Source organism: Typopeltis vanoorti, chromosome 1 (assembly GCF_054136105.1).
Source record: "Typopeltis vanoorti isolate ZY-2024b chromosome 1, IOZ_Tvanoo_1.0, whole genome shotgun sequence".
In the NCBI taxonomy this organism is placed as follows: Eukaryota; Metazoa; Arthropoda; class Arachnida; order Uropygi; family Thelyphonidae; genus Typopeltis; species Typopeltis vanoorti.
In genome coordinates, this window is record NC_143549.1 from 46,484,395 (window position 1) to 46,510,988 (window position 26,594).

At 36.4% G+C, this 26,594-nt stretch overlaps 1 protein-coding gene across 5 annotated transcripts in view; it reads right to left on the reverse strand.

Moving 5' to 3' along the window:
* Positions 1-386: 386 nt before the first annotated feature.
* Positions 387-26,594, reverse strand: part of Dpm3 (Dolichyl-phosphate mannosyltransferase subunit 3) — an 82,411-nt gene continuing 56,203 nt past the window's right edge. For all 5 annotated transcript variants that reach the window (XM_090415977.1, XM_090415960.1, XM_090415969.1 and 2 more), the window contains 3 exons: positions 14,101-14,130; positions 5,364-5,441; positions 387-572 (listed from right to left, as the gene is read on the reverse strand). In XM_090415977.1, the coding sequence (XP_090272103.1) occupies positions 516-572; positions 5,364-5,441; positions 14,101-14,130 (165 nt within the window). In that variant the 3' untranslated portion in view covers positions 387-515. The remainder of the gene's footprint in view (positions 573-5,363; positions 5,442-14,100; positions 14,131-26,594) is intronic.

Genomic DNA, 26,594 nt, shown 5'->3' on the forward strand with positions numbered 1-26,594 from the left:
GCCCTCGACATTGCTTCATCGTGGAAAGCTTCGCGTATCATGTTAAAAGTGTCTGATGCCAATTTTTGCAAACGCACACAAAATTTAATCGCATAACGCTGTTCCAAGGACGCTTCCATTTCGACGACTGGTTGCAGCTCGTAGGCGCACCGAAACAAGCTTGAGTTTAGTCACGTGACACTCTGGCACATCAGCCCGTATACGCCATCTATCAACCTCTTTTGTTAATACACAGCAACATTTCTTTATTCCACATAAATTAATACTGTGATGAGTGGTTTCGCGACAGTAAAATTAGTCTTATTACTTATTGAACAGCTTATCGTAATAGTCTTATCGTAAAAATTAAAATGTCATGTTTTCTTGACATAATGAAAACTAGTCAATTTTAACAAAAACAGTTTAATTTCATATAAAAAAAGGAATGTATTACTTGAATCAAGTACATTAATATAAATCTATGATGTCCAATATTTTATAGAAGCTTGCTTTTTTGAAAATTTCTGTACAAGGTTTTATTCATCAAATATGAAGCCTTTCATCTTTAAGTCCTCTTTAGCATCCTTTATTTGCTGTAAAAAGTAATCATACAATCATTATTTGCATGTAAAATTACTTTAAGAAAATTACTAAAATAACAGCTGAATGAATAGTATAACAAATTGGCCATATTCATTCAAATGCAAATAAGTAAATCTGTAAAGAAAAAAAATTGATAATTTCAAATGGATACTTAATGAAAGAGGATGGGCTGGTAATTTGGGACTCAGCCAAACAAACTGTATTTTGTATTGGCTTAAACTGAAAATAAAATGATAGTACAACCATCATGCCAGTTGGGACACTGTCCAGTTAAACAAGGTCCCTACTATTTGTCAGGGAACCAGGGATGAACAGTACAAAAAGGCAGCTACTGGAATAAATTAATTCATCATTAGAAGTATCAATGGAAGAAGTTGAATTGGTAGAAAAACTAGTGAAATACCAGTGGCAAAGAAGCCTAAAAATTGAGATCCTGGAGTATATAAGATGTTATATTCAGACAAGGAGAAGGAATAGCTATAGCATTTGACACTGGCAGGTACTTGCAGGATTTCTGTTCAGGACACGGACTAGTAATCACTAACACCATGTATCAACATAAAGATGTGCACAAATTCAAATGGAGAGATGACACCAGAAATAAGTCTTATTGACAGTGATCTTCGTGCTAGTTTGAAATATATAATTATTGGGTGGGGGGATGAAAGTTTGAAAACTAGAGCAAAAATCCTTGGTTTTGTTAAACATAGAAATTAATTCCCTTAAAGACTCCACTCAAGTATTATCCTCTATGATTCCATCTAAGTAATATTACAAACAACCAGGATAATTTGGTAATAAATTTATCAGGAAATCCTCTTACTCAGGATGAGATCTCTGTATAGCCCAAGGTCACAAATATGCAATTTCTCCAAGTAAGTTACCTATTATGAATTTTTTTCATCTTATTGACAGAAATCCATATTCAATTCCTTCTGAGACTGCCATCAAAGTCCACTTTCAAGCTATTCTCTTCAAAAGAATCATGACACTTTCAGAATTTAAAGTTCTTCTTTAGAGAATTCTTAATTCTCTAAAGAAGAACAATAGTATTATTTATTATTATCTTCCTTCACTGGAAAATCTGCTTCCCATATTAAGAACTCTTTGGATTTTAAAACTAAGATTTGTATTCTTCATATATTATGATTAGTCTTGATATAGTATCTCTTTTCACAAACATTTCCTTGACAGATGTTATTATACTTAAACAAGATTTTCCTGTGAACATTACCAAACTTTTTGATTATTATTCACTCTGGTTATTTTACTGTCCAAGGCAAGTTATATTAGCAGATTGAAAGTACAGCCATGGGTTGTCTCCTCCGCAAACTTGCCAACTACTACATGGGATATTTAGAAGAGCCCTTAATGGCATTTCTCCTACACATGTAGTATGGTAAAGATACTGATGATATATGTTTGCAACATGAAATGGCTCTCCATCAGATTTCTAGAATTCAGTTTACATTAGAGGAGAAGAAAAAAAAAATCAGCTAGCCTTTTTAGATTTACCGATTCTTCATCAGCCAGATGGTAGCTTACAATTTTAATTTTAAAATTGTAAGCTATCATCTATACCATCTAATTCGAAAGGAAACATATACTGATCATTATATCCATGATATTTATCATTTCAGCCAAAAAGTCTGAACCAATAAGATCTTACTATTCTATGATCATAATATACGAGCAGGGTGTAACAAGGTTCTTGTTCAACAAAAAATGGAATATATCAATTTATTCCTTTTAAATCCTTTTAAAGAACATTTTACAAGTTGTTCACCATACCATGAAGGAATTGATAAAACATGGCAGTTAAAGGGTTTTAAGATATGTTCTTTCTTGTGGTTATATCAGCTGCTTTAATATCATTTTTGTTCTAGGTGTTTATTAGAACTTTTTTCAACCCCCCCCCCCCATAACGAGTCCTTTATCAACAAAGCATTAACAGTTTAGGCTGCAGTCCATTGCATGGATTCTATTTCTGTATATTAAAGGAAGCTTTGAATGTATTGCTAAAGTTTCAGGACCTCTACAGTGTGTCATTTCATCCTGTCTGGAAGATTTATACTTTCTTCACCTAAAGACAAGTTTCCTTGCTTAGCTTCTCAGGTGTCACCAGATCCCTTGTTCCAGAGTTTGTCTTACTTCAGACAGTTTGAGAGATCTGCAGCAGACTGGCATAGCTGAACATGCCATCTGGACTAAACATTGGGGGGGGGGGGGATCTTTGAAAGAAAACCAAGCTTTTCCATAAGAGTAGATTCCTTGTAGAATGGTTATACAAAGACATCTGCAAAGCCTTTCCACATCACTGAAATTTAAACAAATATTGAAGGACTTCAGTTATCCCTTTATGAAAAATATTACTGTATCAATCTTTAAAATTCCTAATCATATATATATTTTTTAAATTATGAATTTGTTGACTATCTGCACACTGTAATAATGCATTTAGATACTAAGGCAAATTTTACACTGATTCAAATTATTTCCACATGAGTTTGAGTTTCTGTCTTTAATTTCTACAAACACTAAAGGTAACCTAAGTATTGAGAAGATAGGGAATCAAAGCTGAGGTGGTTTGGCAGTACTACACAGAGAGACAAACGCTATGTGGGAAGGAGAGAGTGATGGAGATAAAGCTACCAAGCAAAAGTGGAAGGGGGGGAAGCCCCAAACAAATTGGCTGGACATCTTGAGAGGGGATCTCCAAGACCTTGGACAGGAGGAGACATAGTCCTAGAGAGGACTGAATGATAGAAGTTGATCTGCTGCACTGGCCCCATTTGAGTGGGAATGAAGATGAAGAAAATTTAACTTAAAATTACATTCAGCAAATTTTTATTTTACTTTGGTTAATTATTTTGTGGATTCAACATGGGATTGGTGTTTACTATTTCTGAACACCAATCTTATACTGAACCGAGGCCAAAAAATGATAAAATCTGACTATGCTGAACATGTAATTACTAGAATTATCCACAGGATCCATCTGAGATGATGCTAAATTATTCAACAATTGATCCCATAAATTTGAAAATCTTTTTAAAGAAAGTGCTGAGGTCCTTCTCTGCTCAAACTTCACTTCAATGACATTGTCTATGTCCTAAATTTGAGAAATTATCAGTAATTGTGTTTTTCACAGCTTTTAATGATTATACACACACACACACTACTTGGTTTTTTTTTCTCTCTCTCTCATGAAAAAGATACCATTCTCCATCTGCTTGTTGTATGAATTTCCTAATTCTACTGTTCCACCAGCAATGGTATAAGAAACTTAACCGAAATATTTGTATAATTAATTCAGCTAATTAAATGTCTTTCCACTTCTGATCACATATTTTATGTTTCTGTCATAGCTATACTGTAATTTTTGTTTATTTTTATTTATACTACTGACTCCCCCACATCTACTTTTATTTCTTCACACAGCGAATACCATTATATCAAAATTCAGTCACTGTAATAACTCGCCATGAAGTCCCAACTAAATATGGGCACCAGGGTTTCTTCGTGATGGGGAGGAAGTGGAGAGGGTCCAGAGACGAGTGACCAAGATGACAGCAAGTCTGTGGAATGAACCTTATGAGAATAGGTTGAGGATTTGTGGGTTGCAGAGATTGGACGATAGGCGAAGGAGGGGTGATATGATTGAGACATTCAAATTACTGAAGGGTTTTTATAAGATTGATCCAGAAGATATTTTTGAAAATATGATTGGTTTGGCAGGAAAACGACCCAGAGGAAGACCAAGATATAGGTGGATTGATACGGTACAAAGTGCCTTAGACGATAGAAACATAAGATCTGATAATGTTGGAGTCTTGACAAGTAACAGACTGATTTGGAGGAAAATTGTAGATAGGAAGTTAGTAATGATGTAATTTTTTCATGTAGTACTGTCATATCCTGTACACCCCTTGAGGGTACATGGCAGGAATTTGATGATGATGATGATGATGATTGGTGGTGGGAGGACTAGGGGCCATGCATGGAAGCTGGGCAAGAGCGTGGTTGACAGAGGTGTTAGAGCTAGGTTTTTTACTTGGAGAGTGGTGAATGAGTGGAATGAGCTTCCAGAGTCTGTTGTGGGTGCTATGACCGTGAATGAGTTCAAGGCAAGATATGATAGATACTGTGTGAATGTTGAATAGTTGTTCCAGACATGATGTTAGGGCCTTCCTCAATGAGTCTGTCGACTCCTTGGAGTTTCCCGGAACAATAATAATAAAAATATCTACAGATAGGCACAATGCTAAAAAAAAATTTCTATAGCAAACTACCTATTTAAGATGTGTTATATTAAGCAACCTAAAATCATTATACTGCAAGTTCTTAGAATGCTTTTATGTTCCACATATCAGAAAGTACTTGACACTGTTCAATTCTACCATAATTGTAATTTTTTGACTCCATCATAAAAACTAACAGGTACTAAAGTGCAAAGTTGTTAAGAATGAAGCAGAAAATATATGACAACAATAAGAAAGAGGATGAAAATGTTTCATTTGTTACATTTCTTTCTGCAAAAATACTGTTTGAATAATAGCAAGGAATTCAAATTTATAAGAATCAGTGTTGTGCACAGATTTAAAATCTACACCTATGAGCAGAAGTGGTGTATGGCAGATTTAAAATGTAAGCCTTACATTCCTGCAATTAACAATACTTAATAATAACACAAATAGTGAGACAAATATGCTTCATTTCAAATGAAATGAAGTATAGTTTATTTCTTCTGAAGGAACAGCTAGATAATTTAATAAACTTACTTTTCTAATCTCTTCTGCAGCTTCTGGACAATCATTAAATGTGTACACCCTATACAGGACTATTACAGCAGAAACTACCTAAAAATACAAGACATTTCAACTATGTTGCAAAATAATAATTATTATTATGCGAAACTTCCAATGAGTCAAAGATTCATCAAGGAAGGTCATAGATCACCCAGACTAGCTGTCATAACTTTCTTTTAAACTCATTCACACTAGATGCACTCACTACTTTAACAGGCAAACTGTTCTACTCACCTCTGCTCTGTAAGGTCATATAACTTTTGTTAATGTGTTGTAAATAAAGCTATCTTGATAACTTTATTAAGAGATGTTTATGCAGTGAAAATAAACGATTTTAAAAAACTACAGAAAGGTTTTTAGTTTCTTTTGCTTTATCTGAAAATTGAAGTCACATAGATTTGTACAAAATTATAAAATTTCCAAAATGTTTTATCCCAAAGTTGTAAAAAGTTTGCTTAAATCCAACAATAATTTTTGTGTTATAAAATTGTCAATTATTTTAGTGGAGCTTTTCAATAGGAATGAGAGACAGACTATTAATTATGGCTGAATGAAGGACATTACAATGTTAAAAAACAATCTCACAAATTTGTACTGAGTTGCTGAAAAATTGACTTTTATTAACTGCTACTCAGGCAAATATAGGTTAACAATCAATTTTTTTATAGTGACTGGTTAAGATAAATCATAATATCCCTGAAGGTGCACTAACTTCAAAATCCATATGATAAAAATATAAAATAAATTATTTTCTTAATTTTTTTAAGATATATTTAATGGAAACTAAATAAATACAATGGATATCCAATAACAACAACATACAAACAAACATGCTTTGATAAGGAAATTTTACCATTAACAAGCAATGAAGAGACTCAATTTAACTCCTAGAAATTATCTAAAATGATACCACAAATTTGTATATGATATATAGATGGAGCAGGATATAAAACAGTGATAACCTTTCCTTTTTCAAGAAAATATGTACATAAAAATATAAATACATGTACTCTGAAATAATAAAATTTGTAATCAAAAATATATTTTGGAAACATACAAAAAAACAAAAACTACCCATTACATTTTAAAAAAATATAGCAAAAAAAAAAACTTAAAAAAAAAAGAAAGTCTGGTAGCATGCAAAACAGTCCTATACACTTAAAATGCACTAATTTTACATATCATTATAGACATTTCCCAGTGATGCCAACAAATGTTTGTTGGCATCACTTCCTATCTCCCCTTTTGTGGATACATCAATTACTAGATAAACAATTCAATTCAAAGAATTATATTGAACCAATCAAGTCAGCTTTTAATAATAAAAACTGTTCCAATGTTTCAAAATCTCAAAATTGGCAAAGTATGCGTGTCTATATGTACTATGAGTGAAACTTCTTGATCGAGAGTATCATGCATGGCAATGTGAATGTTTTCATGCACCTTTTTATTTTCTTTTTTCATGTTTCTTTCATGATACATATATCCTGCTATCTTGCATAAAATGAGATGAAAAATTAAAGATCTGTTCTGTCTTTCTAACTAACTGGAAAAACAAAATCAATTTCTCTAGTACACAACTAGAGAAAACAAAACTTGTCAAACTTTGGTTTGCTTGAGGTGTAATGAAGTGAAACAAGACTGCAGAAAGTATTAAAAATAATATTTAATTTTTCCTATATTGCTATCAGCACAGACATCTTCAGATGAGACTTGTAAGGCAACATAAAACTATACAAAACACATGGTCGAAAGAGTTCTAACAAGATGAGGTGCCCTTTATTGGGCATCTGTTGGTGGTCTTAGGCATTAACTGAGATCTTGAAGTATTTATTAGTTTTTCCCATATTTTAGGAAGTTTTATGCAACCATATTTATGCAAATTAGGCTGATTTTTAAGAGTAGCAGATTCAAAAAACAATCTCTCTCTTCTAAATTTATTGTGATCAAGCATCACAATAAAATCCTTCTGAAGATAAGGTTGAGATTTTTTTGATACTATGGGAAATGTAGCCAGATGTGGAGGGGAGGAGAGAGTATGATAGGAAAGTTTGCGAATGTATCTGCTTGTATGAATTGTGTTCTTGTATACTAAAAAGGACAGGTTACCATTAAGTAGGCATGTTACAAAGATATCTAAAAAGGCTAGATTATTATTAGTTTCCTATTCCATTGTAAATTGGATTCTAAGGTGAAAACTATTGAGGTGACAGAGGAAAGTTTAATGTGGCTGGGCAATGATGCCTAATAGAAAACATATCATCCACATATCTTAGTCAGATAGAAGTTTTGAGAGGTGCTGAGTTAAGAACTTGTTTTTCAAAATCATTGATGAAAAAACTGGTGATGAGGAAGGGAAAGGGGGAAAAGGGGAGAATCCATAAGATGCCCTCTATTTTTTTTTTTTTTTATAAATTTTGTTTTTTCAAGTGAAATATCCAGAATGGATAACAAATCTGTGATATCAAGAGGAAAACTTTTTTTTAAAAAGTGATGAGGCATTATTTGAATGTTCCATTCAGAAAAGGTTACATGCTGGACTATAAAGCAGGAAATTATAACCACCTGAGAACTATATTGAGTTCTGCACCTGGTATCAGTTGTTGGATAGGAAACGTTTAAAATATACTTAAATGATTCAATATCAGAATGTATCACTAGAGTTTGAAGAATAAATAGGGTAAGAGTGAAATGAATGTGTAATCTAATTAAGCAAGAGATTCATAATAAAAAGATTATGAGGAAAGAATACCGTGTGGATAAGAAAGATTTCAGTTGTGAAAATTATAAAGAGCAGACTAGAGGAGTCACAACTGTTGTTGCACAGAAAATTAAGTCTTAATATGAAATGAAACTGACTCTGTAAGCTAAAGACAACCCAAAATAATTCTATTGTTATGTTGCAAGTAAAAGACAGAATGAATATGAAAGAATAACTGTACTAAATGCAGATGATGTGCAGGTGACAGATGCAGACGAGATTATGCACACAACATTATGCTCACTCTTCACAGGATAAAGAAACTTAGGTGTATGAGGAGAGGGGGTACTAGAACTGTTGCACAAAAAGAATAAGAATTCAGCAATAGGGAATAATGGAATATCAGCACGGATGCTAGAGGTATGCTCAGCTGCTGGCTGTTCCTTTGGCCAGGCTATATAATTTGAGTCTCAGAACAGCAAAGATTCCACAGGCATGGAAAGAATACACATTGCACAAGAGTAGTGAAAAGACTGATGTGTCCAACTATTGACCTATCAGTGTCTGGAGTGTTAATGAAGATTTTGGAAAAATTGATTAAGGCTTGCATACAGAAATAGGTCAACAGAGAAACTACACTTTGCAATGGGTTTATTTAGGGAAGTCATGTTTGAGCAAGTTAGACAATGGGAATGTATTCATGATACTTTGAGATTTTTCTAAGGCAATTGGGTTTATGCATTTTAGGTAAGCTGTATATCTGGGATGGGTAGACAACTGAAAAGGGTGGTGGTGAGTTTTTTTTTTTTTTTCCCCAGGAAGCCAGGAAGAAACCTTTATTGAGTAGACATTTAAATTTTTTAATCTGAGATTTGTGGGATCATAAGCTAAAATCTGTAGATGGAATGGTCTCTGAGAATGATATTCATTTCTATCATATTCACTGGTCTTAAGGATAACAGTAGTACTTCTCTTTATCAGTCTGGTAATGTCTATACTGTTATCTTTATGTATCGGTACATGCTCTTTAATATATATGCTATGGCATGACATCTTGTGGGTTCAGAGCTTTACTTCAAAGTACAAGTAACCCTCATATAGTTGCCGGACTGGTTGTCCGAGTGGTTAGCATATCCGCTTTCCAGTCAAAAGTCTATGGGTTCGTATCCTGCCGAGGGCATGGATGTTTGTAATTGTCTGTGAAAATACTAGTGGTAGTGCTTGGGGGTAGATGGCGTTGGTGTAGATGATGACTGTAGTTGGTTGATGGAGGCAGAGAGTTGTAGAGTAAGTACCCTCTCTCAGTGAGTCAGTGAACTCCCTGGAGGTGTCAGGTAATAATAATACAGATGTTAGGTTCAATAGAAATCTAGTTCCAACAATAGAACTTTTTATGTTTTGTATTCATCATAAATTGTAAGTAGTCCAGGAGGCTTAGAAATCTTTGGATGCCTTATTTGAGATATTAGCTTTGTGTTGCCTGTGATTCATCTCTGGGGCTTCTTTTGTCTTAAGCATCAACAATGTACCACAAGGCAACACTACTGAGGGGGGGTGCACAGGAAGGCTGTCTCAATCCCCCCCCCCTTTTGAAGAATAAATAGGTGAGAATGAAATGGATGTGTAATCTAATTAATCAATAGATTCATAAGAAAAAGATTATGTGGAAGGAATACCATATGGATAAGCAAGATGTCAGTTAAGAAAAATATAAGGAGCAGGCCAGAGCAGTTACAACTGTTGCAGAGAAAATTAAGTCTTAATATGAAATAAATTGGCTTTGTAAGCTAAAGACAACCCAAAAGAATTCTATTGTTATGCTGCAAGTAAATGAAAGAATGAATATGAATGAATAACTACTGAATGCAGATGGTGTGCAGGTAACAGATGCAGAAGAGATTTGTTCAACTAATATCCATTTTGCTGGCATATTACGATGCTTACTGCTCTCTCTTTGTTGGACGAAGAAACGTAGGTATGTGAGGAGTTACTGGAGCTGTTGCACAAATGGAATAAGAATTTGATAATAGGGGATGATGGGATATCAGTACGGATGCTTAAAAGAGTGTTCAGTTCTTCCTTTGACCAGGCTATATAATTTGAGTCTCAGAGTCACAGCCATGGAAAATGCATGATAATCATTGCACAAGGGTGATGCAAGGACTGATATTCGGCTATTGACTTGTCAGTGCTTGCATTCAGAAATCGGTGACACAAGATCTCTACTTTGCAGTGAACTGCATGGCTCTGCTAATGGAAGGTTGTATTTGAGCAAGTTACTAACATTCTATAATAATACTATCATTCAAGTAGACAAGGGGAATGGTTTTCGTGATTTGTGAAAGTCGTCTACATCCTTTTTTTGGATGTGGAGTACTTTATTTGGATGCTTTATTCTTAAATGCTCATTCATTCTTGAAGGCTTCATTCCTTTGTTTGAAAAAGTTTTTTCACATAATAAGCACATTGGTAACTGCTCATTATTTATAGATGGAATAACTCCATATTTTAAATATTCACTTGAATATTGATGACACTTTCATTTTTCACTCATTTTTCATTGACAAAGTGCACCACATGATACCATGGGCTAGATCAGGGGTCGGCAACCTTTTTGGATTGAAGAGCCATTTTTAAAATTATATCTGTTAAAAAAAAAAAAAAATTAGGGAGCTGCACGCAGTGATGAGCAACCAATGGTCTGCGGGTTGCATGCAGTCCTCTCAGGTTTTTTGTGTGGTCCATGGTATTTATTTTGTACGGCAGAATTAGTATATTTTAATTAAAAATCTATTTTATGAATGTCGATTTTTACATGTGGATTTATTTGTGCAGTTAAAAAATTAAAATATAGCTAAATAATGGAAAATAAATTAATACTTATCAAAGAAAAAGAAAATATTTTTTATGCGGATCGAACCGAGTATTTGATTTACTATTTAATTGCTCATCACTGATTTAAATTTAGAAACTACATTGAAAAATATTATAATTAAATTATTTATTCAGGTTTTTTTTTTTTTTTTTTTTTTTTTTTTTTTTTACAGTAACACATCATCATACTTGTAAAACACAGGGGTGGCATGTCACGCAAAATTATATGATATTGTTTAAATATTATATAATAAAACAAAGGTTTGCTCCTCCTTACAAAAACATATGTATAAAATCCAATAACATACCTATTTATAAGACTATTACACTTTTTTTTATATATAATCAATAAATATGAATAATTGTCAAGAAAAAATTCAACATAACATACCTATTTCTTTAATTTTTTTTAAAATTTAAAATATCTTCTTAGTACGACTTTTGCTGTTGAACTTCTTAGGATAGTTTCTCAATATGCAGCGAATACGCCGTAATTTTCATTTTTAAACATGATGAAAGACTCGTGTTTTTAAGTAGGTTTCTCAACTTACTTTTAATAAAATTCATATTAGAAAATATTTGCTCACAGAAATATGTCGATCCGAAAATCGATAGAAGTCCAAATGCCCATGTTTGAAATCACCGAATGTAAGTGTCCTGTAAAGAATTCCATGTGTCAAATACAATCTAATCTTGCTTTTTAAGATCTTCTATTTCAGACCCTTTTTTTTTGTATCGCAAGTGTAGATTTTTGTCTTTCCAACTCCTCCAGGTCGGCTTTAAGATTTCTAAATTTTTGAATTCCACAAATCCTGGGTTTTCAGGTCCTCTAACTGAAGTTGAAATGTAGCCATATCAATTCCAGCAAAAGGTGAAAAATTTAATTCTGCAGGATTAATTTCAAGTGATCGCAATAAAAATGACATAGTTGCCTTGTTCTTTCTAAATTCCTCAAATCTCCCATTAAATGCAGATCGCATATTTACCACAATTTCTTTGAAAAAGGTTAAATTTATGGAATTATTATCAGCTTGTTCTTGTTGATATTTCTTCAACATAGCAAAATGTAATAATGTGCCTTTCTCTAAGTTTGTTGCAAACAAATATAATTTTTTGTTCAAACAAAATCAATTCTTCTAAAAGCAAAACTGCTGTATTTCCCTTTCCCTGTAGTTTCTTATTTAGTGCATTTAAATGGGAGGTCATATCCACCATAAAGTAGAATTTTTGTAAAATGTAAATAGAAAGCAAAGAAGGATTATCGCATATGATTTCAAAGAATTCAAACATGAAAGTATTAATTGAAAGGGAGATGGTAAATCCCATTTTATTTTATAGCTGGGTACGAAACTCTAGTCGAAATCCATCGACTTAAGGCTTCTGCCTTAGTATCTCCACGTTTGGATCTGCCTCCCACTGATGGGACCTCAATAAAGGTTGAAACCGCCCTTCCCTTAATGCATAGCAGTATACACGTCCGTAAGGAGATGTGCTTTGCATTAAGGGAGATACTGAGAGATACAGGAACACTTTGGGTTATATCCTTGAGACCAGGCCTGATATAGGTTGCTAGGCCATGCTTGGGGTGGCAGTTATAAGACACGAGAATGAGTCCTGGGATCTTTAGTCTACTGAGGGTGATGTTAGGCATATGGGCTTCCTGAAGAGTCAAGACATCAATTGCTTTATCCTTGGCTATTTTGCCTATGACTTCGGCTTTGGATTTAGATATCCCTTCTATGTTTAGGGAACACATCTTGAGGTAGTGTTGATTAGGGTACTGTAACATATTTTTCGAAGCTTGCCCTCCACCTAAACAAGCAACACGATCCTTGTTTTTCTGGGCAACGATCGAGCCGAAATTTAGTTTAATCCTTTATCCGAGTATGAGCAAACGAAGTTTGCGCCTGAAAATATCTTCATCTTCAGGACTGAGGAAAGATAATGCAACACCAGGCAACTCAGAGCAAAGGTGGATGAAGCTATCATCACTCCTATCTCAGTATCTCCCATAATGCAAAACACATCTCCTTGCAGATATGTATAATGTTATGCATTGAGGGAAGGGCCACTAGGCAGACCATTTTCGACCTTTATTGAGGTCTCATCAGTGGGAGCCAAGCCCTGAGGTGGAGATACCAAGGCAGAAGCAATGGAGAGGTCATCTTTACTTATAGGAGTTGCCAAAAGGTGTGCCACCTTATTATTAAATTACTCTGGATTTAGAGAAAGATGTTGAAAGTTTATTTTGCACTTGGTTAGACTATAATAAATAAGCTTTCAACATCTTTCTCTAAATCCAGAGTAATTTAATAATAAGGTGGCACACTTTTTGGCAACTCCCACTGACGAGACCTCAATAAAGGTCGAAACTGGTTTGGGTAGTGGCCCTTCCCTTAATGCATAACATTATACATATCTGCAAGATGTGTTTTGCATTATGGGAGATACTGAGATAGGAGTGATGATAGCTTCGTCCACCTTTGCACCGAGTTGCCTGGTGTTGCACTACCTTTCCTCAGTCCTGAAGATATTTTCAGGCGCAAACTTTGTTTGCTCACACTTAAGGATAAAGGATTAAACTAAAATTAACTAAGTAGAGCTCTTCACATCTAAGCCACTTTACAGTTTCAAATTTCACCAATTGATTTTTCCATAGTAATCTGGTGTCCATACAGTGTTTCCTCAAACATTCAATTAGAATGCTGACTGCAATATCTTCTTTTATTTACTAAATACTTTTTGACAGTCAGAACTCCTCCAGTTTAAAGACTCACAGTTCTACGATTCCTTTCCAGAATCGTCTATTAATATTCTCCTTTTATGCATTTCTCCAGTCTGCATTCTTAAACTTCCATTAGTTCTCTCTTGTTTTCCTTGTTACCCTGATACCAAATGCTCTCTCTGTCAGTTGTCAATCATCTTGTAAAAAGATTCATAATTATAAATGATGATTATTTTTACATTAGGACTCCAAGGAGATGCTTATGCAATAATAATAATAATAATGATGATTTTTTGTGCAATTCTGAATTTGTGATTGGCAAAATCAAATGATTAGATAAGTAACAATATTAAGGATATTATTTTATTATTTTTCATTATAAAATTTAAAAATTAAATAATTCAACTTACCCCAAATGTAGAAAGCATATACATAGGAAGCTGAAATGTTAATAAAGTCACAGAATTATTTTCAGAATTTTTTAAAAATTATTAATCAATTGGAATAGTTTATGCATTTTACAAATTTATTATTATTATTATTATATATATATATATATATACAGGAATACCTTGTATAGCGCGGTTTTGAACAACGTGGGTTTTGGTCTAACGTGGTTTTTATTATTACACTTATCAATATTACACTAACATTGTTAACGCTGACCGGCTACTCCCACGCACCGCAAGTGACAGTCGAGAGCCATATTTATGCAGTAGTTATTCGATTGGTTCTCACGTAGACACGTTCTTTCCCCACAGCATTTTATTATTTACGTTAATATTAGTATTTAATATTTTTTTATTAATTAAGTATGAGTGAAAAGAGACAAAACAAAGAAGACACTGTTGGAGTAACAAAAAAAAAAACGCAAGTGGTTGACATTAGAGAAGAAACTTGAAATTATAAAATGTCATGACAATGGCGCTTCATTTGCTAAAATAGCACGTGAGAATTCAATGAATGAGTCATCTGTACGAACAATTATTCAGAGCAAAGAAAAGATTAAATAACATGGAATGAGCACTGCTTCTTATATGTCAAAAGTGATCACGAGAAATCGATCTTCTACAATGGAAAATATGGAACGCATTCTAATGATCTGGATTGAAGATTGTAATCAGAAAAAAGATTCCTTTGAGTCAAATGATAATCCAGGCAAAAGCAACAAGTCTATATGACAAAATAAAAGAAAATGAAAGCGAAAATGAAGGAGGTACAACCAGTGAAACATTTATAGCAAGTCGCAGGTGGTTCTACAATTTCAAAAAGCGTATGGGACTCCATAACATAAGAATCCAAGGTGAAAGCGCAAGTGCTGACACTAAAACTGCAGAATGATTTCCCAATGAATTGAAGGAGCTTATTGAGAAGGAAGGCTACACAGATGATCAAATTTTTTATGCTGACGAGACTGGCTTGTTCTGGAAAAGAATGCCATAGCACACATTTCTAGCAGAGAAGGAAAAAACACAAGCTGGGTATAAAGTTTCAAAAGACCGATTGACATTTTTACTAGAAGGTAATGCATCAGGTGATTTAAAATTGAAGCCACTGTTAGTGTACATAGCAGGAAACCCAAGCGCTCTTAAGGACTTTACAGAGAACAATTTACTTGTTCGTTGGCATTCAAATAAAAAAGTGTGGGTGACTCGTTCAATTTTCGAAGACTGGTTTAAAACTTGTTTTTTCCCTGAAGTTAAAAGCTATTGTAAAAAGAATGATATTCCTTTCAAAATTTTGCTTTGATTAGACAATGTGCCAGGCCATCCAACTCTATTGACTGACTTAGATGAAAATGTCAAGATTCATTTTTTCCCTCCAAACACAACATCAATTCTGCAGCCGATGGATCAAGGCGTTATCTCTACTTTCAAGGCCTACTATTTAAGACGAACTTTTGCTCAAACTATTAAAGCTGCAGCAGAAGAAGATTCTTGGACTTTGAGTGAATTTTGGAAGAAATTTAACATAAAAGATGCCATTCAAAATATTTATGAATGTTTGCAAGAGGTGACTCAAAGCATCATGAGAGCCATATGGCATAATATCTTGCCGCATTGTTCCAAGGACTTTGTTGCCTTTGCAACACAGAAAGAGAAAATCTCAACAGAAATTGTGCAGATGGGCAAAGATCTTGGTTTTACAAGTTTAGATTGTAACAATGTGAGCGAATGTATTGATTCTCATTCAAATGATCTGGATGATGAAACCCTTTTGGAGTTGGAAGAACAACGAGCCTATGAAGAAGAAGACGAAGATGACTCCACTGATGTCATGGTTGAAGAATTTTCCTTTGCTGACCTTTCAACTTTTGTGAGAAAAATCGACGAAGCTTCCGACTTTCTCATAAATGCTGACCCGAATTTGGAAAGAAGCATCAAAGCGAGATCAATAATGCCATCAAATGCTACAGAGATCTAGTACTTGAAGAGACAAGGATGGTTCAACGAACACTAAAAGCCTACTTTAGTAAAAAGTAAATTACTGTATGCTAAAATTGTTTAACAAAACAAATGTAAGCAACATTTGTTTTGTTTTCAACAACTTTTATATTATTATTATTACGGGCGACTCCAGGGAGTCATTAGACTCATCGAGGGAGGCCCCAAATCATATTCATCACAACTATTCAACATTCATACAGTATCTATCATACCTCGCCTTAAACTCATTCACCGTCACAGCATCCACCACAGACTCTGGGAGCGCATTCCACTCATTCACCACTCTACAAGTAAAGAACCCAGCTCTAACACACTTACTAACCACACTTTTGCCGAGCTTCCATGGATGTCCCCTAGTCCTCCCACAACCAGCCCTGTTCTCAAAAATATCTTCTGAATTAATTTTATAGAAACCCTTCAGTAATTTGAATGTCTCAATCATATCTCCCCTCCTCTGCCTATCAACCAATTTTTGCAACCCAGAAATCCTCAACCTGTTCTCATGAGGTTCATTCCACAGATCTGCTATCATCTTGGTCACTCGCCTCTGGATCCTCTCCACCTCCTCCCCATCAAGAAGAAACCTAGGAGACCAAATCTGGGCACAGTAGTCAAGATGGGGTCTTATCAAGGCTCGTTACAGAGGAACAATAACCTGCTTGTCAACGTATTCTTCAGCAACCAAGTGATTTGATGAGCTGATTTGGCCACTTTTGCAATGTGCCCCCTAAACTTCAACTCCTTATCCACCAACACTCCTAAATCTCATGCCTCATCAATTTCCTGGAGTACAGTTTCACCAATGTAGTAATCTGCTGCCAATCTTTTCACCCCAAAATGTATAACCTTACATTTTGCCACATTAAATTGACATCGATTCACCTTAGCCCAGACCTCCAATCTATCCAAATCATCTTGCAAAATTTTGACGTCATCTGCATTCACTATTGCCCTACCCAACTTTGCATCATCTACTAACAAATGAACTGTTCCTCTCAGATCCTTTCCTATATCGTTAATGAAGAAATTAAATAGTAGTGGTCCAAGAACAAAACCCTGTGGCACACCACTAGTCACAGGTCGTCTTTTGGGCTCTACCCCTGAATAAACTACTCTCTGATATCTCTCCATCAACCACCCTCCTATCCATCTCGCAACACCCTATATACATCCCCATATGCTGCATTTTACTGATTAGAATTCCATGTGGTATCCTGTCAAAGGGCTTAGCAAGGTCTAGTAGAATCACTGTAAACCCATTACCCTTATCCAGTTCAGCCGTCACTGTGTTATAATACGTGAGCAAGTTACTGAGGCATGACCTACCCTTCACAAAACCATGCTGTCCCCGATACAGTATCCCATTTTCTTCAATCCAATCTTGTATTTTAATCTTGACTATTTTCTCTAAGACCTTGATAATGATTCCTGTTATGCTGACTGGTCGGTAATTTTCAACAGCAGCCTTGGAACCACCTTTATGCAGTGGAACTATTTTCCCCTCTTTCCACCCCCTTGGGACTGACCCCGACCCGAGGCTCAAATTAAACAAAATGGTCAAGTGCACTGACAATTCTTTAGCCGCTTCACGTACGACACGAGCTGGTATACCATCCAATCCCACAGATGTATTGACATTGAGGTTCTGTAATAGACTAGTTAACTCTACTTCATTCATCACAATTCCAGTATAAGCTGTTGGTTCTTCCATTCCTGCAAAGTCACCACCTGGATGATATACTGTTGCAAAGTGCTCGCTCAGTAATTCCACTATATCGACTGATTCGGTTACCTCCCTACCCTCTGCATTTTTTAAGATCATTCTACCCTGAACATTTTTCCTTTTACTTGCAACATATTGAAAAATCTGTTTGGGATTCTCTTTAGCCTGCATGGCCAATTTTCTTTCGTAATCCACTTTTGCTTTTCTTACCACCCTTGTTACCATCCTGGCCTGAGCTTTATATTGTTCCTGCGCCTGCTGGTCACCTTTCTCCTTAAATTCCCTCCACAATTGTTTCTTTTTTTGCAGCTGAAGCTTAATAGTGTTATTCATCCATTTAACCGCTACTTGATTTATTATTCGGACTCTTGGTGTACAGTCAACCATTGCCTCCTGCAAATTTCACTTCTTAACCACCTCCCATGCACTATCAACATCCAGCCCTTGCAGTTTTACATACCATGGCACTGAACATGGTATGTAAAAGCACACACCTAAGCTTGTCATACTTACCAGTCTTGTAAGTCCACATGTACCCTGTCTTAATTGTAAATTCCACTCCTTTAGCCACCTCCCAAGTCATGACCTTATGGTCACTTTCACGAATTGGTGGCAACATTGTCATGTTCGTTACAGACACATTCTCAGTTGCAATTCCTAGGTGAAGCACTCTCTGCCCCCTGGTATTTTCCAGTACATGTTGCTGTAGATAGTTGTTCCTTAATAACCGCATAAAATCCAATTCCTTCCTCCCATGTGCCCTCTCCTCTTTCCAGTCAATGTTACCATAATTGAAATCACCCATAATAATTACCCTCCTTCCACTCATTTCTTCTATTTGCCTATGCATACTATCCCCACCATCGATTCCATCACCTGGTCTATAGCAGCACCCAATTGTATATTTTGTTCTGCTAGATTCTATCTCACACCAAACAGCCTCAAATGTGCTCTTTTCTCTATCCTGCAGTTCAACTTCTATGCTCCTTGGCTGCAACTCATCAGCTATCATCAATAACACTCCTCCACCCTTTTTATTCACCCTGTCACTCCTGAACACGCTATACCCATCGCATTCAATCCCACTAGCTTTATCATCTTCTGTCAGCCATGTTTCAGTAATACCAACAACCTGCGGCCTGGAAGTGCCAACCAAGGCCAAAATCTCTTCCTTCTTGTTCCTAATACTCCTGGTATTAGTGTACATGAATTGCAGAAGCCCGTTAGTCCCATCCCTACTTTGATGCCTTATACTAACTATCCCATTCTGATTTGTTGTCCTTCGTACTCGCTCGGGAATAATATACTCATTCTTACCCTCAACTGCCTCCCTAAAGGCTGCATATCCACTCCCCCCCCCTCTTAATAAATCTAGTTTCCCTGAGTCTGTACATTCACTTCCACATCATTCATCTACAATATCTCAAGCCTCCGTACACCAACTCCATTCAAATGTAACCCATCCATCTTATATAAGTCCTTTCGCCCATCGAATTAATTCCACACATCAACAATTTCCACAACACTCTCCATGCATAATCCACACATAAAGTCATTGGCAATTATGGCCCTCCTTCTAAACACTTCACTGTCATACCGTGGTAAAATACTCACCATCCTAACTCTCTCACTCTTCTCTTTTGCTACCTCAAGTAATTCCCTCACATCCTCTATCATTTCCATTTTGTCCTCTTTCAAATCATTTGTTCCTGCCACGATTATCATCTCTTTCACCCTCTGTTTTTGCACTCGAATAGATTCGCTGACATCGTTTATGTTCGCACCCGGCTGGTACGACTTCATCAAACTCTCAACTATCACACCTCTTAATAGCGAATCTCCATACAGCACTCGCTCCTTCATTTTATTGACATTTACAAACATTCTATTATTTGTCGTCACAGACTTAGGCGGTTATTAGTCGGTACGTTCAGCAGACATTTTTCCATACGCTCCAGTTGCCTTTTCGCTCTGTGTATCGCACCATTCAAACACGCAATTTCACTACTCGCATTTATCTCACCATTTTCATTATCAATCAAATCATCCATTCGTTCTGTATTTCTACCTTCATTTACACTTTCAACGACGCTCTCACACCTATCTGGCACTACTATGCAATTCTCTATCACACCGCCATTTTCTACATTCTGGCTATCATTAGCGATATCACTCTCGCAGGCCGAAACATGCTTGAGATCCTCATTCTCCTTACACTTTCTGCACATATTAACTCCACTATCACCCTCTAACCAGACTCCCACTGCTCTTTGCAAAGCATACATCTCACAGACAGCACATTGCATAAATTCGTTTACATCAAAACTCTTAAACAAACATGGCGACCTGGCCGCCATTTTTTTCTTTATCGGTGCCATATGTACGCTGTCTTATCTTAAAAATAATACTTAAAATAACAGAAAACACACAAAAATTGCACAGACACACCAAGAAACAAAAAGCAAACAATACTACTTAAAATTCTAGTAAAATTGCTAATGTTAACACAAAATACTACTAATCTTTTCAGGAGCTCTCGACAAGCCGACGATCATATCAGTGCGACACCAATTATATCAGTTTAAAAGGATTTTATTTGTTATTTAGTTAATAAAAATAACAATTTTTTTTTCATTTTTAAACATTTTTATTATTCTAAATTTTTGTAATAAACAAATTAAATTGAAAACCTTTATAATTAGACCTCGAACAACATGGTTTTGCATAGCTCGGATGCTTCTTGGAACCAATTAACCGCGCTATACAAGGTATTCCTGTATATATATATATATATATATACAGGGTGTTCGGGATAAATTTGACATATTTATAATTAATTATATTTTTCCGTAAGTTACATGTATTAACACACACTTCTCTTCATTTAAAAGTTTGGACCCTTCTTCATTCATATACAAGATGTCAGAAAGGATGGATAGCTGGAACCCACCTGAATCATGGAAGAGAATAACTTGTATCATGATGATTCGTGCCCGCCATCAAAATAAGGATATTACGACTGCTGTCCAATGCTCCCTGAATACAGTAAAAACAATCAGGCATGAACTAGAGACTTGCAATGGTGACTACGAGGATGTAGCAAGAAGAAAGATCCCTAGCAGACGATCTGATTGCGTTCGTACAGCAGAATTCCTCGCAAATCTGCAGGAACAGGTGTTGAAGAACCCTGGCATTGGAATTCGGGCTTTGTTCGTGGAGTTGCTAACTGTAGTCAAGCCCTGGATAACAAGGGTAGCCAATGGTAGGCCGTATGTATGGCAACAGGATTCGGCCCCTTGCCACACCTCTGTGAAAAGTCAAAAATGGTTGTCTGAAAATTTCTACGACTTCACCAGTCCAAATGTTTGGCCTCCAAACTCCCCAGACCTTAACCCCATGGATTATTTTGTATGGGGCGCAGTTGAAAAAGACACCAATCGCACTTCCAGTAATACAAAAGCCCAGTTAATGGATAAAATTAAAACAGTTTTTGCGGCCCTTCCCAGGGAGACTGTAGCATCAGCTTGTTCGAGGTTCCGAAGCAGAATTGAAGCTGTGATCGATGCTAATGGTGGTTATTTTGAGTAAATCTTGTTGATAGTATTGTAATTAACTCTACCTGTAATGTTTTTTTGTCAATTCATTAAATTTAATAGATACAAAGAAGATTTTCTTTTTCCTTACGAAACTGTCAAATTTATCCCGAACACCCTGTATATATGAGTTCTAGCAGAAAAATTAATGTTGTTTTTTTTTTTTTTTATCATGACAATTGGCAGTACTACTCAACTGTAATATGTTACAGTGATTCCTGCTCGTTTAGATTTAGAGAAAGGATCTTTCTCTAAATCCAGAGTAATTTAATAATAAGGTGGTACACCTTTTGGCAACTCGTATAGGTAAATATGATCTCTCCATTGCTTCTGCCTTAGTATCACCACTTCTGGGTTGGCTCCCGCTGACGAGACCCCGATAAAGGTCGAAACCGGTCTAGGTAGTGGCCCTTCCTTAATGCATATCCACAAGGAGAAGTGTTTTGCATTATGGGAGATACTGAGATAGTGTTGGTAGCTTGCTCCACCTTTACAAGGAGTTGCCCGGTGTTGTACCACTTTACCCCAGTCCTGGAGATACTTTCAGGCGCAAACTTTGTTTGCACACACTTGGATAAAGGATTAAACTAAATTTATTATAGTCTGACCAAGTGAAAAATAAACTTTCAACATCATTATAATAACATCATCTGACTTAGCACCGGAGATTGTAGTTTGGATGTCTTCATAAAATTGTTCCAACTCTTCATCTGGGTGATCTTGGGTTGGCGCATATGCTTGGATAATATACAGGTTGAATGGTTGTGCAGTTATTTTGGTTATGATTCTGTCATTTATGGGCCAATATCCAGTAGAGATTTTGTAATTCTATTACTTAGGACAAGCACTACTCCATTAAGGTGTAAGTCACTGCCAGAGTAGATTATAGTGTGATTTTTTCTTCTTCTTATGCCTGTATCTGTCCACCTCACTTCACTGGTGAGGTGAAGTGAGGTGGACAGATATTGCAGGACTGATACCTGCAATATCGGCCTTCATCACTTCTAATTCCTGGAGTAGGTTATCTAATTTGCCTGCCTCGTAGAGTGTTCTCACATTCCATGCTACTATTTTCAAGAGACTGCTCCTGGTTTTCAGACAAAGGACATCTGAGAATATCCTCCCTGGAGAGTTTGGGATATTATCTTCATACACTACCTTAGTAGTTCTTGTCTTACAATTCCCAGTTTCAAGCTCTTTTTCCTTGTAGCCATAAGAGCTGATGGTTGCAGGGGTCTCAACCACATCTCTAACTTCATATTGTGACATGGTGTGTTTCATGGCTGACAATGGATAAATACGTGGTGAGGCTCCGATCTCTTCCACGACGGCTGGTCACAATTCCCTTAGATGTCAGGAGTGTGCCCTAGATGTGCCGCACATCTTGCTGTCATGCCCTTGATGCCATTGATCAGTCAGTGTTGATTCTTCTGCCATCTTGGCCATTACAGACTTCGTGCACATAAAGGACAACATTCTATATTGCTGATACCCTCACATTCCCCGCCAGCTGAGGCAGTTTGCTAGGGTGTGGCTGCTGGTGTGCACTACCAACTTCTTGGAGCCATAAGTGAGAGATGAGTGTATGTGAGGACCAGAGCCCAACATCCTGGCCCTGAGATCAGCAGCTGACATCGATACTAAGGTGCTACCTCTCCATACGCTTCTAATATCATGAAAACGTGACTGCTCATTGTGCACTGTGAATTTGTAAGTATTTAGCAAAAAAAAGGCATTCCAGTGTTGGAACAGTCACTGTAATCACTTGACTCATTTCCATTCATTTTTTTTCTCTTTTTCCCAAACTCAAGAACAAGATGAAAAGCACCCATTTCTGAGAGTGGAAAAAAAAAAAAAAAAAAAAACAGCCAACGCCTTTTTATTCCCGTATACGGGAGTAGGCGAGGCCATTTAGCCCTATCTAACTTTTGGAGACTGAGTGGGCAGTTCAATCTCCACTGGTACCAATCAGCGATAGATGGCCCAATGCTATCACCAATTAAGCGGTACGCAGTGAAGAGAGACGGCTCAAATGTGCCGCCATCTCGTGGTCCCTAACCCTAACACAATATATTTAATGTCTGAAATAATGTGGGTTCTACGGTCGATTTTCTTGAGTTTACAGGACGAAAAACCCGAGTTTCTGGGAGGAAAAACCTGCTTGCCCATGCCAGAGATCGACTAACTCGGGAACCGGTCGAAAAAAGGCTTAGAAAAATTTCCTCTAGTCGCCGACTAGACTCGAAACCAAGTCTTCCTTCGTGCGGCCAATCACGGTGGTGTGCAAACGCCACATCCACTGAGCTACACAGGCTCCATTCATTTTTTTTCTCTTTTTCTCTTTTGCTTTAAAGGTGACCACAACATATCAGACAATTAATTAAATACATAATTGTATATAAATTCTGTCTCATTACTTTTCTGCTAAACCTCACAGTCCTACCCACCTCCCACTAATGAGTTAGGGACCTTCCTACCTCTTAAACACACAATGTTCACCAGCAGCTTATTCCATTCTCTCAGTGTATACATCATGAAGAGAAAATATTACACTGGATGTGTTGACCACAGCCTTACTTGGCTTTCAGTAATGATCCTGAGTTCTCCATTCCCCGCCTGCAAAGAGTCACAATATTCTTCTCTCCTATACTGTAAGAACCCATTATTAGCATGTATGTTTGTATTATATCTCCTGTCCTACTATTTTTCAAACTTTAAACCCATAATGCCAGCCTGGCTGGCCGAGTGGTTAGCGTATCTGCTCTCCACCAAAAGGTTGTAGGCTCGAATCCTGCAGTGGGCATGAATGTTTGTGATTGTCTTTGGAAATACTAGTCGGCGGTAGATGGCGTTGGTGTAGTTGTGGTCAGTTGGTGAACTGAGTTGTGGAGACAGTTGTAGAGCAGGTGCCAATTCATGTTGGAAGTTTAGTGGAATATTATCAGCACTGAGAAAGGATTAAAAACAATTTTAATACTTCCAATATTTTGTCTTCATCACAGAGACATCTTCAGGGATTACAAAAAAAACTTTTGCAACAACACACACACAATTCTAATACAATAGTGAGTGAAACTAAAGTCCTATCTAGGTGGTGCGGCCTTTATGGGCATTTGCAGGTGGCCTAGGATGTAAACAGGGATCTCTGATAATTAATGTTTCCCAAATTTTAGGAAGTTTAATGCAACTGTATTTGTTTAAATTCGGTTGATTCCTGAGTGCAGATGCAGATTCAAAGAATAGTCTTTCTTTTTTGAATTTACTATGGTGGAGCATTGTGTTTTTTTTCCAGGAGACAGTGTGGGTTGTATCCAAAACATGGTCTGCAACGCCAGACTGACCATAATCGTGATTGCAGATGTATGACTTGTGTTCTTCTAAACGGACTGTTGCTGATCTGCCTGTCTGTCCGAAGTAAGCCAGTTTACAGGCACAAGGTACTCTATATACTCCAGGTACTGAGAGAGGAGAGAGCTTGTCTTTGGTGGAATGGATAAGGGTAGCAAGTTTACAGTGGTGCTTAAAAGCTGCATGAAGGTTGTACTTTTTTAATGATCTGGCTATTTTTTCTGATGTATCACAGATGTAAAGTATGGTGATGGTTTCTGAAGTCTTGAAGAGATGACTGGGGGAATGGGCAAGGACTTGATTATTTTTTTAATTCTGTAGTCACTGTAGCCATTGGAAAGGAAGGTCTTGTGTATGTGTTTGAGTTCGGTTGAAAGGATTGCCATATTGCTGAGAGGGGCGGTAGTGGGAGAGTTAGTGAATGTATCTGCCTGTATGAGTAGGTTTTCTATATACAGAAAAAAGAAAGGTTACCATTAGGAAGGCGTGTTAATAAGGTGTCTAGGAATGGGTAAACAATGGTTATTTTCCTTTTCCATCGTCAACTGGATTCTTGGGTGTAGACTATTGAGGTGACTGAGGAAGGAATCTAATATGTCTGGGCCATGAGGCCAAATAAAAAACACATCATCTACATATCTTAGCCAGATAGAAGTTTTTAGAGGGGGAAGAGTCTATGGCTTTTTTTCAAAATTTTCTATGTAAAAATTCGCAAGAGGGGGGGGTTAGAGGGGAGAACCCATGGCAGTTCCCTTTATCTGTTTGTAGATTTTTGTTCTTTGAAGAAAAATAACCAGAGTAGATGCCAAAGGAAAAGCACTCTAAGATATCAGAAGGAAAAACGTTTTTTAAGAATGTTAAGGAGTCAATTAGGGGAATATTGGTAAATGAGATGATGTCAAAGCTGACCAATATATCTGTATTATTTAAAGTAATATTTTCAATTAAGTTTTTAAAGTGGGTAGAGTTTTTAACATGAGATGTGGTAAGACCACTGAGGGGGATCAAAGAGTTAGCTAGCTGCTTTGACAATTTGTAGCAATGGGCATTGGTGGCATCTACTATAGGTCTTAGTGAAAATTAGGTTTGTGGATTTTTGGTAAACCGTATATACGGGGGGGGAACAAGAACCGAATGGTTTGATTTTTTTTTTTTTGTAATGTCAGGAGGCCAAGAGGAGACTTTTTAAAGTAGGTTTTTTAATTTTTTAACTTGAGTTTTTGTGGATCAAAAATCCACAAAACTAATTCTCCCCTAAGACCTATAGAGATGCCACCAATGCCCCTTGCTACAAATTGTCAAAGCAGCTAGCTAACTCTTTGACCCCCCCCCTTCACTGATCTTACCACATCTCATGTTAAAAACTCTACCCACTTTAAAAACTTAAATGAAAATATTACTTTAAATAATACAGACATATTGGTCAGCTTTGACATCACCTCATTCTTTATCAATATTCCCCTAATTGACACCTTAACATTCTTAAAAAACGTTTTTTCCTTCTGATATCTTAGAACTCTCATCCTTTGCCATCTACTCTGGTCATTTTCCTTCAAAGAACAAAATCTACAGACAGAGGGAACTGGCATGGGTTTCCTCCTCTTGCCAATTTTTACATGGAAAATTTTAAAAAACAAGCCATAGACTCTTCCCCTCTAAAAACTTCTATCTGGCTAAGATATGTAGATGATGAGTTTTTTATTTGGCCTCATGGCCCAGACATATTAGATTCCTTCCTCAGTCACCTCAATAGTCTACATCCAAGAATCCAGTTTACGATGGAAAAGGAAAAT